This window comes from Salvelinus fontinalis, chromosome 1 (assembly GCF_029448725.1).
Source record: "Salvelinus fontinalis isolate EN_2023a chromosome 1, ASM2944872v1, whole genome shotgun sequence".
Classification (NCBI taxonomy): domain Eukaryota; kingdom Metazoa; phylum Chordata; class Actinopteri; order Salmoniformes; family Salmonidae; genus Salvelinus; species Salvelinus fontinalis.
The window spans coordinates 94,937,019-94,955,150 of NC_074665.1; the positions used below are offsets into that span (position 1 = coordinate 94,937,019).

General features: G+C 41.8%; 1 protein-coding gene across 1 annotated transcript; it reads left to right on the forward strand.

The window, feature by feature from the left end:
• The first annotated feature begins 456 nt into the window (after window positions 1-456).
• Window positions 457-15,218, forward strand: LOC129864100 (carbohydrate sulfotransferase 3-like). Its single transcript, XM_055936704.1, has 4 exons — window positions 457-945; window positions 12,297-12,534; window positions 12,879-13,058; window positions 13,938-15,218. Exons 2-4 carry the CDS (start codon window positions 12,455-12,457, stop codon window positions 15,013-15,015), a joined length of 1,338 nt encoding a protein of 445 aa, XP_055792679.1. The 5' UTR covers window positions 457-945; window positions 12,297-12,454; the 3' UTR covers window positions 15,016-15,218.
• Window positions 15,219-18,132: the final 2,914 nt, after the last annotated feature.

Consider the following 18,132-nt stretch of genomic DNA (forward strand, 5'->3'; position numbering starts at 1 on the left):
TATGTGACTTGTAGTTCTTCGGTCGTTTTTTTTATTTCTAGAGATTCTAAAGACGTGTAAAATTAATTCCAACAGGTGGCGGCACATCTCCATCCACCAAAAAGTGCTGCAACCTTTGCAAGTCAACTTTTTAGGATAGCATATCTTTCAGTTTCAACTTGCTTATGACTCTTTGGAAATCAAATTTGTTTTAAATGGGTCTTTGCACATTTACGTTGATAGAGAAATACATGTTTACTGTGAGTGTAATGTTTACTGTCATTTCTGATTGTTTATTTAACTTGTATCTATTTCACTTGCTTTGGCAATGTAAACATATGTTTATCATGCCAATAAAGCCCTCTGAATTGAATTGAGAGAGGGAAAGATGGAGCGAGGGAGGCGAAAGCGAGCGAGACCGAGAAAGAGTGGCCCTCTATAATTCGGCTATGTAAAAACAGCGATGGGTGAGGGGCCAACCTCTCCACATGTGACTACAGTGTCCATTTTTAGAGGAAGATCGGCACACTCAGTCACGGTTGGAGTTCTTGCCCTTTAGTTGGGATTAGAGATGTAAAATAATTATTATTCAACCGTTAATACGTTTTTTTTAGTTTGTTACATATATCTTCCCCAGTTTGTTTAATCTCATTATTGATCGGATTTTCCCCCCTTTATTTTTCGTGTGGACGTTTTGAGATATAATTTTTATTTCTAAACTTTTCTTTCTAAAATGTCAAAGTTTGCTCGCGTGTTTTTGTAGCCTACCTTCGTCTATGGAATCTTCTTGGGGATATTAGAAATAGCCTAACGGACATGGAGGAGTTTATCAACTTTTCCCACACAAGGTGCCTTTTGTTCGTGAATAAGGCAGCGTGCTTTTGGAAGACTAGACCATGAGGGAACCCATCGAGCGCACAACTGTCGATTAGGCGACTGGTTGCTTGAGAGCGTCAAAATAAAATGGTAAGGAATGCTCCGTTTTAAACCAATTTCTTTTTAAAGAAATGTTTTCATTTATTTTTTTAAGTTGTTGCTTTAGTGTTTTCATTATTTTAAAAAAGTGTCTGCTACTTTTCATTATTTGAGAACAAATAACATGGCATGGTCTATTGATGATTTATTGATGACGTATGCCTACTTTATTAATAGCCTATTTACAAATTACTGTATGAGGACTTCCTTCTGTATAAATGATGTACTGTATCCAGTGTGGATGACTAGACAATATTTGTGCTGTATCTCACCTGATAGCCCTTGGCTATTGATTTCTAAAAAACCACTGGCATATACCTGCATGAGCTGGAAGGACCACCAATGGATGAGAGCTTCTAGGGTATCAAACAACCCACAGTGATATGATACCAGCGCTGCCCTCTGTCAATATGCCCGCCTGTCAGGATCCAATACAGCCTGGTGCGGCAGGTAGCCTAGTGGTTAGAGGCGGTCCAGTGGCTGCAAGGTTGCTGGTTTGAATCCCGGGTCTGATAGGACAAATCTTTATGGAAGTGAGCTGGCAACCGGAAGGTTGCTGGTTTCAAATCCTAGATGCATTATCTGCCGTTGTGCTCTTGACCCCTCTCAACAACATCTCCCGGACACCCAGTGTGGCAGCCCCTGCACCGCTCCAAAACCTGTCCATGTATGTGTTTCTTTTGGAGGGGTTGGTTAAAGTCAGAAGTGTCAGTCGGACCTTGTGTGCAATTGACCAATAAAGTAATCTTGATCTTAATCTTAGCCTGGTTCCATATCTGTTTGTACTTTCTTGGCCATAGGGTTTGGCAAGACAGCACAAACAGATCTTAGTCCAGGCTAGATCCATTCAAGCGTACCACTGAACTGCTCTCTGTAAATATGAGACAACCTGCCATAGGGGCATGGGGCACAGCCTCTACTTTATCATGCACGTCGACTAGAGTATCATGCTTTAAAAGCCCTGTGTGATTACAGTATTACAGTATGTTAAGCTAAACATTTGTTGATAGTGAGGCAAAATCACCTGAGGTGAAGTCATGTTGCTATATGTCTGTGGTGCCTATGGTAGCCTAATATACCTGCAATGGTAAACTGTTAATTACTTTGTCAAGGTAGGGTAAAAAAAAAAAACAGCTGATATCTTCTATTCTGAAATGATTCAAGATTTCACTTGATACACTGCTTTGCACCGCCAGAACAGGTGAAAATAAAACCATATGTTCTTCAAGCTTCGCTGACTGCATTAATTGAAATTTCACACAGAGAAATGGTTACAAATGTGATTGTCATGCTGGCTCTTCTATCTTCAGTCCTCTTTCATTAAAAAAAAAAAATATATATATATCATATTTGAGCCATAAGAAGGAGGCATCCATTAAAAGCATTTGTAACATGCTGATAAATGGGGAGATGGTGGTTCCTTCATGAGCTGATCATCAAATGTGTCCTACGCCTCAGTGGGTTGTGAATGTTTCCATGGCAGCTCTATAAAGATGAGCTCTTTGTGACACCACGCTTCTATGGGATAATAAGCTCAGATAATTGGTGTGTACTGGCTTACATTATCAATCATGAAACCATTGGAAAGAAAATACTATTTCCTAGATGTTCTTTTGATGGTTTTCACAGTAATCTATGATCCCGAGTGGCGCAACGGTCTAAGGCACTGCATCTCAGTGCAAGAGGTGTCACTACAGTCCCTGGTTCAAATTCAGGCTGTATCACATCCGGCTAGGATTGGGAGTCCCATAGTGCGGCTCACAATTGGTCCGGGTTTGTCCAAGGGTAGGCTGTCATTGAAAATAAGAATTTGTTTTTAACTGACTTGCCTAGTTAAATAAAGGTTACATTTATAAAAAGCTATTCCATTCTATAGCTCATGCTATGAGACTTAGCGACAATGTTGTACATGTAGTGTAGTAGAGTTTTCACTGAAGGTAAAAATACATGTTAGAGAACAACCATTGGACCCCACACAGTTACATGGTGTTATTGAACTATGCCAAAAATCACCCTTATGACAAATAACAAATGAACCAATCTTCATCCCGCTATGGGCAATTGTTAAGCAATCGTCAGGAAGCTCTTAATGCATTTCCCTTCTCGTTTCCCCTGGCATGTCTCCCATTGGCTGTGGTCTGTGGCTATATAATGATGGCATGTCTCCCATTGGTTGTGATCTGTGGCTATATGATGATGGCATGTCTCCTATTGGCTGTGGTCGGTGGCTATATGAGGATGGTATGTCTCCCATTGGCTGTGGTCTATGGCTATACAATGCTGAGTGCATGCACTCAAATGTCCTCCTCGATTAGTCTTTCCATGATTCCTCGCGTCCTCTTCCTTCTGAAACAGCGTTGGGGGAAAAGATCCAAGGTCCGTCCCTTCTGACCTAATCCTGCAATGTGTTTTGAGGAGAAAGGATGCAGGGAATTGAGAAAGGATGAATTGGGAAAGAGCCACGGAGTGAATTAAACAAGGCCTGCTTATAGACTTGAAATCCATTTATATATTTTTTTATTTAACTACTTGCCTAGTTAAGAACAAATTCTTATTTACAATGACGGCCAAACCCAGACAACGCTGGGCGAATTGTCAGTGCCCTATGGGACTCCCAATCACAGCCAGATGTGATACAGCCTGGATTTGAACCAGGGACTGTAGTGATGCCTCTCGCACTGGGATGCAGTGCCTTAGACCACTGCGCCCCTCTGAAGCTAAAAAATATCACAATTGTCACGACTGACTAGGTGTGTTAGAAGAGAAGGAATCAGGTGCAGAGAGTTCCAGGGGAAAAATGCACTTTATTCCGGCACCGAAAATGGTAATGCCCAAAACACAGGGCACAAAACACTGACCAACCCAAACACAGGGTCAACACGGTCCGGAGCACAAAATAATCCCGCACAACAAAGGGCGGGTTCCACACGCTTACATAGGGAAGCAAATCAAGAAAACACACATCGGAACAGGTGCAACTAATAAGACAAAACTAACAGAAAAGGAAAAAGGGGTCGGTGGCGGCTAGTAGGCCGGTGACGACGACCGCCGAGCACCCCCCGAACAGGCGGGGGAGGAGACTTCGGCGGGAGTCGTGACAACAATGCTGTGCTCTCAGGCCAGAAGTTTTTTTACAGTCTGAACTCTGTGACCTTTGTGTCTGTCATGCGGGCAGACGGTGTAAGACGGAGATGGTCAGAGGGAGATTTCCTCTCTGGGGAAAACACAGACTCAGTGTATTCCAAGTCCAACTTGGGAATACCAACTAGTCCACTTCAACAGTGAGTGCTGGGTCTAGTTCCAATTCAAAACTTTTACTCTAAGTCCTATAACTCATTCACTTTTTCAGAGAATTTCACAGGATTTGTCTAATCATTTTGGGAGTTAAGATTTGCAGTGTTTTGGACAGGCTACAGTAGCAGACAGAGGTTGCAACAGGGTGTTGGAACTCAGCCTTCATAGCACCAAAAAAATAGTTAGGAAATCTGTGGCATCATGGGAATTCAGAAGACAGAAAGGGGGGAACATCAGGGATACTGGGGTTTTGGATGAATACATGGATACCATTTTTATGCCTCTGCATCCAGTATAAAATAAGTTAGAGGTAGTTTCGCAAGCTAATGCTAACTAGCGATGGCACCATGACTGGAAGTCTATGATATCTACTAGCATGTTAGCAGTTACCATAGACTTCCAATCATTGCACTAACGCTAGCTAGCAATTGCGTTAACGCTAGTTAGCAACTTCCTTCAAACTGTACGCAGAGACGTAAAAATGGTATCCACGAGTTCCTCTGACTCCAGGAAGGTAGATATGAGTGCTTCATTGTCAAAATCCTGAAGTATCCTTTTAAGTGTGGTTTACTCTGAACAACCGGTCATCTGCAATCAGGCTTTGGACTTGTTAGTCTTTCTTCATTTCCATATACCTCCATGGTTGATACAGTGTAGAGTACATTTGTTTGACATTTTAGTCATTTAGCAGAGGCTCTTATCCAGAGCGACTTACAGTTAGTGCATTCATCTTAAGGTCGCTGGGTGAGACAACCACATATCACGGTCATAGTAAAGTACAGTGTGTTACATGACAAAGCACTAACCTAATGTCAAAGGCTATAGTGTCAGAGTGAAAATGTCTAAAATACACCAAGGCTGCAGTGTCATTGGGTCAGGAGTTACAACAAGAGCTTCATCCTCAGCTTTAATGGGAGCTGCCGTCTCTCTGGGGTTGTGTCCCAAATGGCACCTATTCCCTGTATAGTGCACTGCTTTCGAAACATAGGCTCTGATCTGATCTGAAAAAAATACCAATTAGTGGGGAAAATATCAGAATTAGGCTGCCTGTCTAAACGCAGCCAGAGACAAGTGAATACGGGTCAGTTGTTGTGTTTGCTGCAGTTTGTATGAATCTGAGTGGTTACATACAGTACATGTTAAATGGTTACGAGACAGAGATAATGAGACTCTTGCTGTAATCAAAGGGAAGGTACTACTGAAGGCCTCCGTATTCAGGCAGGCAGCTTGAAGCAGAAGTGTGTCACCATACAGGCGGCCCTGAAGAAGGCACAGTCATGCTGAAACGTTGATGATTTATCTAATCAATTACGCAGAGTTTATATATACAGTCGTGGCCAAAAGTTTTGAGAATGACACAAATATTAATTTCCACAAAGTTTGCTGCTTCAGTGTCTTTAGATATTTTTGTCAGATGTTACTATGGAATACTGAAGTATAATTACAAGCATTTCATAAGTGTCAAAGGCTTTTATTGACAATTACATGAAGTTGGTGCAAGGGGTCAATATTTGCAGTGTTGACCCTTCTTTTTCAAGACCTCTGCAATCTGCCCTGGCATGCTGTCAATTAACTTCTGGGCCACATCCTGACTGATGGCAGCCCATTCTTGCATAATCAATGCATGGAGTTTGTCAGAATTTGTGGGGTTTTGTTTGCCTCTTGAGGATTGACCACAAGTTCTCAATGGGATTAAGGTCTGGGGAGTTTCCTGGCCATGGACCCAAAATATCGATGTTTTGTTCCCCGAACCACTTAGTTATCACTTTTGCCTTATGGCAACGTGCTCCATCATGCTGGAAAAGGCATTGTTCGTCACCAAACTGTTCCTGGATGGTTGGGAGAAGTTGCTCTCGGAGGATGTGTTGGTACCATTCTTTATTCATGGCTGTGTTCTTAGGCAAAATTGTGAGTGATCCCACTCCCTTGGCTGAGAAGCAACCCCACACATGAATGGTCTCAGGTTGCTTTACTGTTGGCATTACACAGGACTGATGGTAGCGCTCACCTTGTCTTCTCCAGACAAGCTTTTGTCCGGATGCCCCAAGCAATCGGAAAGGGGATTCATCAGAGAAAATGACTTTACCCCAGACCTCAGCAGTCCAATCCCTGTACCTTTTGCAGAATATCAGTCTGTCTCTGATGTTTTTCCTGGAGAGAAGTGGCTTCTTTGCTGCCCTTCTTGGCACCAGGCCACCCTCCAAAAGTCTTCACCTCACTGTGTGTGCAGATGCACTCACATCTGCCTGCTGCCATTCCTGAGCATGCTCTGTACTGGTGGTGCCCCGATCCCGCAGCTGAATCAACTTTAGGAGACGGTCCTGGCGCTTGCTGGACTATCTTGGGCGCCCTGAAGCCTTCTTCACAATAATTGAACTAATCTCCTTGAAGTTCTTGATGATCCGATAAATGGTTGATTTATGTGCAATCTTACTGGCAGCAATATCCTTGCCTGTGAAGCCCTTTTTGTGCAAAGCAATGATGATGGCACGTTTCCTTGCAGGTAACCATGGTTGACAGAGGAAGAACAATAATTCCAAGCACCACCCCCCTTTTGAAGCTTCCAGTCTGTTATTCGAACTCAATCAGCATGACAGAGTGATCTCCAAACTTGTCCTCGTCAACACTCACACCTGTGTTAACGAGAGAATCACTGACATGATGTCAGCTGGTTCTTTTGTGGCATGGCTGAAATTTACATTTACATTTAATTCATTTAGCAGACGCTCTTATCCAGAGCGACTTACAAGTACATACATTCATACTTTTTTGTACTGGCCCCCCGAGGGAATCGAACCCACAACCCTGGCGTTGCAAGCGCCATGCTCTACCAACTGAGCTACACGGGACTACGGGAATTGCAGTGGAAATGTTTTTGGGGGATTCAGATCATTTGCATGGCAAAGAGGGACTTTGCAATTAATTGCAATTCATCTGATCACTCTTCATAACATTCTGGAGTATATGCAAATTGCCATCATACAAACTGAGGCAGCAGACTCTTTGAAAATGTATATTTGTGTCATTCTCAAAACTTTTGGCCACAACTGTAGAGTGCGACTCTCTTTATTTCCATAGCTTATAGTTTTTTCGCCGTTAGTCAGCACCTCGACATAAAATAATTTTTCTGGGTGTGCACCAGCTCATGTTTTTATTCATTCACGAGTATGACTATTCTGCTGTGAATCAAAAATACACTTGCAGAATTTGAATCTGCACACGCTCTAAGTTCTCTCAATGTTGTCACGTTACCAAGACATTCCTAAGCTTGTAGAAAGTTTTGTACGTTTGTAGAAAGAGATTCGCAAGTAAAACATTTTTGATTTGAGCAGCTCTGAGGGAAGGACCTTTTACTCCTGGCCAATCAGTTCCTTCTGCCAAAACCTAACCATTGGCTAGATTTTTACATCAATCAGATGGTTAACAAAGAATATTTACATTTTCCCCTCACATCTAAAACTGCCTGATTAAGCTAGCCAGTTGATAGTAAAGCTAGGATGAACGTCAGAGGCCAGCTAGTTAACACAATATCAGCTGTCAATGCTATGGTTTGTCTGGAGTTCATCTGAAATGTACATTGTATTTCACAAGATAAACAAACTACTGCCTTGCCTTTACACCAAAAAAATGTATGTACACAGATAAGAGAGATAGTATAACGTTTTGGTTGTGTTTACCTCATCCTCTCTTGCTGATGTGGTTAGCTACTTCCTGAGATTTGATTGATGAAACAATCCAGCCAATAGTTAGGCAGCTATAGTTTTGGCAGAGGGAACTGATTGCTCAGGAGCAGTGGTGTAAAGTACTTAAGTAAAAATACTTGAAAGTACTACTTAAGTCATTTTTTGGGGTATCTGTACTTTACTTTACTATTTATATTTTTTACAACTTTTACTTTTACTTCACTACACTCTTAAAGAAAATGATGTAGCTTTTACTCCAAACATTTTCCCTGACACCCAAATTACTCATTACATTTTGAATGCTTAGCAGGACAATACAAATTGTCTAATTCACACACATCCCTGGTGAACATCCCTGGTGATCCCTACAGTCTCTTATCTGGTGGACTCACTAACACATCCTTCGTTTGTAAAGGATGTCTGGGTGTTGGAGCGTGCCCCTGGCTATCCTTCAATATAAAAAATAAAAAATGTACTGATGCCGCCTGGTTTGCTTAATATTTGAACTTGAAATGATTTATACTTTTACTTTTGATGCTTAAATATATTTTATCAATGACATTTACTTTTGATACTTTAGTATATTTAAAACCAAATACTTTTACACTTTTACTGTCATGTCCTGACCATAGAAAGCCTTTATTTTCTATGGTAGAGTAGGTCAGGGCGTGACTAGGGGTTTAGTCTAGTTTATATTTTCTATGTGGGGTTCTAGTTTGTTTTTTCTATGTTGAAGTTTTGGTATGATTCCCAATTGGAGGCAGCTGGCTATCTTTGTCTCTAATTGGGGATCATACTTAAGTTGAATTTTTCCACCTGTGTGTGATGGGATATTGTTTTGAGTTAGTGCACGTAGCATCTCTGTAGTCACAGTTCGTTTGTTGTTTGTTTGTTTTTGTCATTGCTTAGTTTCACTTTCTAATAAAATATGTGGAACTCAACATCCGCTGCGCCTTGGTCCGTCTCGCCTAACGATTGTGACATTTACTCAAGTAGTATTTTACTGGGTGACTTTCACTTTTACTCGAGTCATTTTCTATTAAGGTATCTTTACTTTTACTCAAGTATGAATCTCTTTCTACAAACTTACAAAAACTTTCTACAAGCTTATTACTGCCGCTTGCAGTATACACGTTTTAGCCAGCTATACGATTCAAATCAGATGGTTTACAAGTTCTGATTCATGTCTATACACTTTTCCTGAAATCGATATTCGATAGACATTTGAATAGAAAGAGACCATAGTGTAGTAGGCCGACAGCTGGTTTGTCACTAAACGATGGCAGTTGTGGTGGCAGACACATAGACAACGGGTTAACCTGTCTCTTTTCATTGAATGGGCCATTATATCAAACCAGTTCAATAATGATGTACATTTTCACCTCAATCATCACCTCAATCAATGTAGTAATTGTTACTGTGGGTGAATAGCCACAGTCTCTCGTCATGTAAGATACCCTTTCTAATGGCAGGCAGTGAGTTTAAAGGGGAAATCTGGGATTGGTACATCCATTTATTTTTATGAATGATATAATAGCCATTGATATTTGAAGAATATAACTTAATTTAAGAGTGGTTTCATTTCTCCAGCCACATCCTTCAGTTGTTTACAGAAAAAAAAGAGTGGTGGGTTGACCGCTTTGGTTGAGTTTAAATCCCAGATTGCCCATTTCATCTTGGATCATTAGTCAGGGATTAAAGCCAAGCTGACATTATCCCAACAGTAACATTATAGTAATCCTGCAGCAGAATGGGCAGGATATCCCTAAATAGGCCTCATTACATCCATCTTTGTCTTCAATGGATAGACTCTACTCACTCTGCAAGCCAGGTACAGCTAGGGACGCATCCCAGATGGGACCCTATTCCATACAATGGGCCCTGGTCAAAGGTAGTGCACTTTTAAAGGAATAGTGGTCAAAAGTAGTGCACTGTGAAGGGAAAATTGGTCAAAAGTAGTGCACTATAAAAGGAATAGTGGTCAAAAGTAGTGCACTATAAAGGGAATAGTGGTCAAAAGTAGTGCACTATAAAAGGAATAGTGGTCAAAAGTAGTGCACTATAAAAGGAATAGTGGTCAAAAGTACTGCACTATAAAAGGAATAGTGGTCAAAAGTAGTGCACTATAAAGGGAATAGTGGTCAAAAGTAGTGCACTATAAAAGGAATAGTGGTCAAAAGTAGTGCACTATAAAAGGAATAGTGGTCAAAAGTAGTGCACTATAAAAGGAATAGTGGTCAAAAGTAGTGCACTATAAAAGGAATAGTGGTCAAAAGTAGTGCACTATAAAAGGAATAGTGGTCAAAAGTACTGCACTATAAAAGGAATAGTGGTCAAAAGTAGTGCACTATAAAGGGAAAAGTGGTCAAAAGTAGTGCACTATAAAAGGAACAGTGGTCAAAGAATATGCATATCCTTGCTTCAGGTCCTGAACTACAGGCACTTAGATTTGGGTATGTAATTTATATTTAAATATTTAAAAAAGGGGCGGGTATTTAAAAGAAAAGGGGGCGGATCCTTTTAAAGTGGTGATAAGCCTAATCATTCTGGACGGAGGCTAAATTATATTTATTCTAAACTACACAATAGTAGTCAAATATTTAGCAGGAAATATCTTTGCCAGCATTATCATGTTGTCAAATTGACTTTAGACAGATGTCAATGTTGTCATTAGCTAGCAAAGTTCTTAAAGAATAGCTGGCAATGCTGACGTTAGCTAGCTAAAATCCGGTGGCCTCCCCTCAATCTTAGCTAGATAGCTAACGTTATATTGCATCTAATGTTAATCGGGCGACATCAAAATTATGACGAAAAGTTTTCCTACTAATTATTTGCCTCCTTTTGAATGTCATAGTATTTACAAGCCACTGTAATGCACTTTTTGATGAAATCTTTATCAGCGCTCATTGACGATGCATTGAGTAGAATGCTCAGTCCTAAACAATCGTTCAAAACAATATTGTGACGAAATCAACAACCCATGAATAGCCTGGTCCCAGATCTGTTTGTGTTAACTTGTGAACTCCTATCTCCATCATTGAATAAATGATTAGGAGTTGGTAAGACAGCACAAACAGATCTGAGACCAGGCTACAGTACTGTCTTCACCAGACAGTGGTTTGTTTCGGTAGCCTCCTGGACATGTCACTGAGTGCTCTTGAGTCTTCGCTTAAAATACCTCATTGAGTGCTGACATAAAGGAGCAGCTGGTGGATTGGGTACCTTGGTGACATACATTACATGGCCAACAGTATGTGGATTAGGCTATTTCAGCCACACCCGTTGCTGACAGGTGTATAAACTCGAGCACACAACCATGCAATCTCCATAGACAAACATTGGCCGTAGAATGGCCCATACTGAAGAGCTCAGTGACTTTCTGCCCTGCTAGAGCTGCCCCGGTCAACTGTAAGCGCTGTTATTGTGAAGTGGAAATGTGTAGGAGCAACAACGGCTGTTTCAGTATAACAATGCCCCCGTGCACAGAGCGAGGTCCACACAGAAATGGTTTGTCGATGATTTTGGAATGAGATGTTCAACGAGCAGGGGTCCACATACCTTTGGCCATGTAATGTTTGACAGTATTGGTTGCATTCAAAGCCTAGATATGTTGTTCCTCTGTGTATGGGTCATGTTACAACACATTTTTATGCTATTTTGGCCATGTAGATGCAATACGATCGACCTATATGCAATATTAAATATTATTGTAATTGGTTAGATAGACAGAGAGAGGCTCAGTCTGAGCAAACACTGTTTTATCTCTAGAGGGACACCAGCTTTTAACACTAACATTGTGCTTGGGTTCTTGAAATCCCCCTGTAGCCCTAAAGAAAACACAGGCATGCCCAAGGGAAGTAGCAGATTAAATTCCCCCTGTGAAACCACTCTGACGCTTTCTATTCTTACACCACTGTGGTATGAAATGATATTATCGTCTCTGAAAATGGGTCCTACTCCAATTGACGGGAAGCTAGAATGACCCATAAACACAGCTATTAAACTCCCACCTCAAACCACCAACATGCTGACTAAGCGACAAGGCACTGATACGTTTACATCAAGCTATACTATAGCATACTGTATGTAGAACCTGTGATACTTTCTCCTCTATTTGACTGGTTATCAACAGATTCGTTTTCAGAAGATTTAATCTAACACAACTATACTATAACAATTTATGTAAACGTTACTATAACAATTTATGTCATCTATACTATTACAATGTAAGTAATTTATATTATAACAATTGAAGTCCTCTATACTATAACAGTTTAAGTAGTTTTTAAAGATTGTGTTCTTGTTTACAGTACTGTAGCGTGAAAGTGTGACTGACAGTTTAGTAATGCTAATCTCATTTTGCAGAATGAAGCAGCCGTGTAGACGATGGAAAACACAACAACGAACAACTGGAGGACTCTTTGAATAGGCAGCGGGAGTCTGGAGGAGAGAAGAAGATTGGCAGAAGCTATTAAGAAGACATTCCGTGACAGCAGCAGATCCCGACACAGCTACATCACAGAATGAGGATGAAATACACAATCTCCCTTGTCTTCATTGTGGCACTGGTCATCATTGAGAAGGAAAACAACATTATCTCACGGTAAACCTAAGCCCATCTCCATGATCAACAGAGAGAGTGTTTGTGTGTGTGTTTGTGTGTGTGTGCATTAGGCCTGTCTGTCTGTACTGATCTCCCTCAGATTGGAACAGACTCACCATTATTCAGAGCGGTGTGTTTGGGACATTCGTTTCAGCTACTCACAAAGCGGTATCAAGTGTCATGCTGTGTTTTCCAAGCAGTCTGATTGGATGAAGTAGTCATGTTGTCTCGATTTCAATTGCATTGATTGTTTACTGACTTTAATTGATTCCACTGTCTGTGGATAAGATGGTCTTGTAAAAGTCTAAAACATGTTGTTTAACACTGCCAACCCTGTCTTGTAGGGTTTCAGACAAGCTCACCCCAAAGCAGACCCCCCAGACACCCCTCCAGCCCAGTAACTCTGCCCCAGCCTCAGCCCTGGGTCTCCTGAAGTTGAATGACTCCTCCTTCACTACCCTGAGCAAGCTGGACCCTGTCTTCAGCCTCATGAAGAGACGCCTGGAGAACTACACCGAGCAGAGGTCTGTGTGTGTAGCATGATATACTATTTATCATACAATAAGACAAACAGTCTGGCCTTAATGGCCACATGTACTCTTAAATCTACATCCTGTACAGCCAGGAGAGGACTGGCCATCCCTCAGAGCCTGGTTCCTCTCTACCCAGTACAGTCAGGAGAGGACTGGCCATCCCTCAGATCCTGGTTCCTCTCTACCCAGTACAGTCAGGAGAGGACTGGCCACCCCTCAGAGCCTGGTTCCTCTCTACCCAGTACATCCAGGAGAGGACTGGTCACCCCTCAGAGCCTGGTTCCTCTCTACCCAGTACAGCCAGGAGAGGACTGGCCATCCCTCAGAGCCTGGTTCCTCTCTACCCAGTACAGCCAGTAGAGGACTGGCCACCCCTCAGAGCCTGGTTCCTCTCTACCCAGTACAGCCAGGAGAGGACTGGTCATCCCTCAGAGCCTGGTTCCTCTCTACCCAGTACAGCCAGGAGGGGACTGGCCACCATTCAGAGCCTGGTTACTCTCTAGGTTTCTTTCTAGGTTCCTGCCTTCCAGGGAGTTTTTCCTAGCCACTGTGCTTCTGCCTCTGCATTGCTTGCTCTCTGGTTTCTTAGACTGGGTTTCTGAAAAGCACTTTGTGACAACTGCTGATATAAAAAGGGATTCATAAAATATATGTGATTGATTGATTGATACTACAGTACCTATAATGCTGTGTGTAACTAATCATGTTTGATCTCAGTAAAGACATTCCTAAAGCTAGCATAATGGTGTCCCCACTCCTCATCAGTATTTGTATGTGTGATGTCCAAGTGGTTTGGAATAACGTTAAAATAATGTATCCGATCTGATTGACATTGGACAATAAAGTTTTGTAATTTGTACTGTATTGTAGGTCAGACGTCATGGGGTCAGCAGGAAACAGAAAACACATCCTCCTATTGGCCACCACGCGGACAGGCTCCTCCTTCGTGGGCGAGTTCTTCAACCAGCAGGGAGACAACATGTTCTACCTGTTCGAGCCGCTGTGGCACGTCGAGAGGTCGCTGACGTTAGAGGGCGGCGGGACCAACGCCACAGCCGCCGCCCGGGCCTACCGGGAAGTCCTCCAGGGGCTCTTCCTGTGTGACTTCACCCCTCTGGAGAGCTTTATTGACCCACTTCCTGTCGACCACGTCACCTCAGCCCTGTTCAGGAGAGAATCTAGCAGCTCTCTCTGTGAGGAGTCCGTCTGTAGCCCGTTCGTTAAGAAAGTCTTTGAACGCTACCATTGCAGGACCAGGAAGTGTGGTCCCCTCAACCTGACCATGGCGTCCGAGTCATGCCAGCAGAAGGAGCACAGGGCCATTAAATCCGTCCGGGTGCGTCAGCTGGAGACCCTGAGACCCCTCGCTGAGGACCCTCGTCTGGATATCAAGTTCATCCAGCTGGTGAGGGACCCCAGGGCGGTTCTGGCCTCCCGCATGGTGGCCTTCTCCGCCAAGTACAACAACTGGAAGAAGTGGGCCGTGGACGGAGACGTGCCCGTTGACGACGACGAGGTGAGGAAGCTGAAAGGGAACTGCGACAACATCAGGATGTCTGCGGAGGTTGGCCTGAGACAGCCGTCGTGGCTGAGGCGGAGGTACATGCTAGTACGTTACGAGGACATCGCCAGATTCCCTATGAGGAAGGCAGCGGAGATGTACAAGTTCACGGGGATCCCGTTCACTCCGCAGGTGAAGGACTGGGTACTAAAGAACACCCAGGCTTCTAATGAGGCGAGTGGAGTTTATTCAACACAGAAGAACTCCTCCGAGCAAGTAGAGAAATGGAGGTTCAGCATACCGTACAAACTGGCCCAGGTGGTGCAGAGAGTTTGTGGACCCACGATGAAACTGTTTGGGTACAGGTTTGTGAACAGTGAGGCGATGCTGACGGACAAGTCTATCAGTTTGATCGAAGAAAAGATTTTCATACAAAATTTTTCATAGACATTTTACGGTAACTCTGAACTATGCTCATCAGACAAAGTGGACAAACAGATGCGATTATGAAGTGATAGTTGTGAGGATATTTATTGGGGACTGTACTAGTATACAACAGAGTAATGTATAAGACCCTTTATAGATACATATTAAATGATAACATGTTACACTCCACGGTGTAGAAGGAAATACACATTTTTGTGTGTAATGTTGATGATAATTCTTTTTACTTGAGACAGGAGACCAAGTGGAGACATAGGACGAGGTGGATAATTTTATAATAAGGCAGGTTTATTCAAGTGTAAAAATATTATGCAAAGCGTGCAGCACGGCTCTTTTCTATCCGATCCGTATGGGGTCATTTGGAAAAGAGGGAGTTTCCACAGTCATACAGTTTTATATATAGACAACAAGCAAAGTAGGTTGATCTGCGAGTCTGGCCTTCCGATTGGTCGGTCTGGGTCTTGGGTAGTCCTGATCAGGCCTGGTGTCCACGTTCCATTGGTTCCTGAGAGTTCTTTGTCCTGAGGTCCAACCATGGGTTGGGTGTGTCTGTGTGATTGTCATGGGGGAGGGGAATTGTGGGTGCCGTGTATATGTCCTATGTGTCCAGCATATGTCCAAGAGAAAGAGGGGGTGTGTATGTTGTGTCAACTTATAGGTAATGTTGAGAAGTTGTTAGAACAAGTTACCAATATCTAATACAATTTCTTACAGTAATAAAAATGAATGAATACAAAAGCGAGTACTACCTTAACTTTTTACAGGGACATTTAACAAAAGAAAACTCTTGTTACATTAGTACTACATGGTAGAAACCCCTTGTTACATTAGTACTACATGGTAGAAAACCCCTTGTTATATGAGTACTACATGGTAGAAAACCCCTTGTTATATGAGTACTACATGGTAGAAAACCCCTTGTTACATTAGTACTACATGGTAGAAAACCCCTTGTTATATGAGTACTACATGGTAGAAAACCCTTGTTATATGAGTACTACATGGTAGAAAACAATTGTTATATGAGTACTACATGGTAGAAACCCCTTGTTATATGAGTACTACATGGTAGAAAACCCTTGTTATATGAGTACTACATGGTAGAAAACAATTGTTACATGAGTCCAATTTGTAAGTCGCTCTGAATAAGAGCGTCTGCTAAATGACTTAAATGTAAATGTAAATGTACTACATGGTAGAAAACCCTTGTTATATGAGTACTACATGGTAGAAAACCCCTTGTTATATGAGTAATACGGTGGTAGAAAACCCTTGTTATATGAGTACTACATGGTAGAAAACAATTGTTATATGAGTACTACATGGTAGTAAACTCTTGTTATATGAGTAATACGGTGGTAGAAAACCCTTGTTATATGAGTACTACATGGTAGAAAACCTTTGCTATATGAGTACTACATGGTAGAAAACAATTGTTATATGAGTACTACATGGTAGAAAACCCTTGTTCTATGAGTACTACATAATAGAAAACCCTTGTTATATGAGTACTACATGGTAGAAAACCCCTTGTTATATGAGTACTACATGGTAGAAAACCCTTGTTATATGAGTACTACATGGTAGAAAACCCTTGTTATATGAGTACTACATGGTAGAAAACCCCTTGTTATATGAGTACTACATGGTAGAAAACCCTTGTTATATGAGTACTACATAATAGAAAACCCTTGTTATTTGAGTACTACATGGTAGAAACCCCTTGTTATATGAGTACTACATGGTAGAAAACCCCTTGTTATATGAGTACTACATGTTAGAAAACCCCGTGTTATATGAGTACTACATGGTAGAAAACCCTTGTTATATGAGTACTACATGGTAGAAAACCCTTGTTATATGAGTACTACATGGTAGAAAACCCTTGTTATATGAGTACTACATGGTAGAAAACCCTTGTTATATGAGTACTACATGGTAGAAAACCCCTTGTTATATGAGTACTACATGGTAGAAAACCCCTTGTTATATGAGTACTACATGGTAGAAAACCCTTGTTATATGAGTACTACATGGTAGAAAACCCTTGTTATATGAGTACTACATGGTAGAAAACCCTTGTTATATGAGTACTACATGGTAGAAAACCCCTTGTTATATGAGTACTACATGGTAGTAAAGTTGTTTGTTATGCACCTTTGCCACCTTCTTACCCCAACTAATTCAAGCTTTTTAAATCTGGTTGTAGGGTGGCCAAGCTTGAGTCCTTGAACAGTTTCCCTGTTGAAGTGTATTTTTTTTTCTGTCAAGCAAGCCACGGGTTAATAACAGTAGCTGATTTTGAACTGAGCTGTAGAGAAGGGAGTTAAATGAATGTCTTGCTCTGTGTGTGTAGATAGCAAGACAGTAGCAGGACATTCCAATGTTTTGGTCTTGTATTTTCTATAGCATTTGCCTATAAAGAAGGGATGTTCTTTCATGTTAATTTAATATATTATTTTATTTGTATTGAGATTGAGAGATTATGGCTATGGCTTTTGCACATGCTACATAGATGGATAGTTTTCTCCCCGCTAACTGATGGGACCACTTACTTCCAGACCTGGGTTCAAACAGTAGTAGAAATCTTTCATACGGTTTTAGCACTTGCTTTAGCCTGCCGGCAGTGCCATATGGGCGGGGTTGGCTTGTTTTGAGATTATTCTATTGGTTAATAACACCAGCTAAAGTATTTGAAATGATTTCGAATACTATTTGAACCCAGGCCTGCCTCGTGACCACATCAGCCAGGTGAGCGAGTATCTGTACATGCATGTTACTGTTTTAGTTTGAATTGGCTGTTAGTGTTTCACGTGGTGGAAGTGGATGGTGAGCGTAGCGACTCATTCTGTAAAAACAGATGTCTTCAGCGGTCCTGTATGTACAGACAATGTGCGTCCCAAAAGGCACCCCGTTCCCCATAATGCACCATAGGGAATAGACACATACATTCCTCCTGCAGCTGGTTTGCAGAATTGTGTGTTTATCAGCAGCTTTCTGTCCTTTGACACAAGTCTCCTGGCTGGTGATGATGGACGAGAAGAGGACCAGGGGACTAAAAGACTGGGTCTACGTTCCAAATGGCATCCTATTCCGTATATTGTGCACTATTTTTGATCA

Coding starts and splice junctions, on each gene's coding strand:
- LOC129864100 (XM_055936704.1), top strand. CDS start 12,455: ATGAGGATGAAATACACAATCTCCCTTGTCTTCATTGTGGCACTGGTC. Junction 12,535..12,878: donor GAAAACAACATTATCTCACG/GTAAACCTAAGC, acceptor CCTGTCTTGTAG/GGTTTCAGACAAGCTCACCC. Junction 13,059..13,937: donor GAGAACTACACCGAGCAGAG/GTCTGTGTGTGT, acceptor ACTGTATTGTAG/GTCAGACGTCATGGGGTCAG.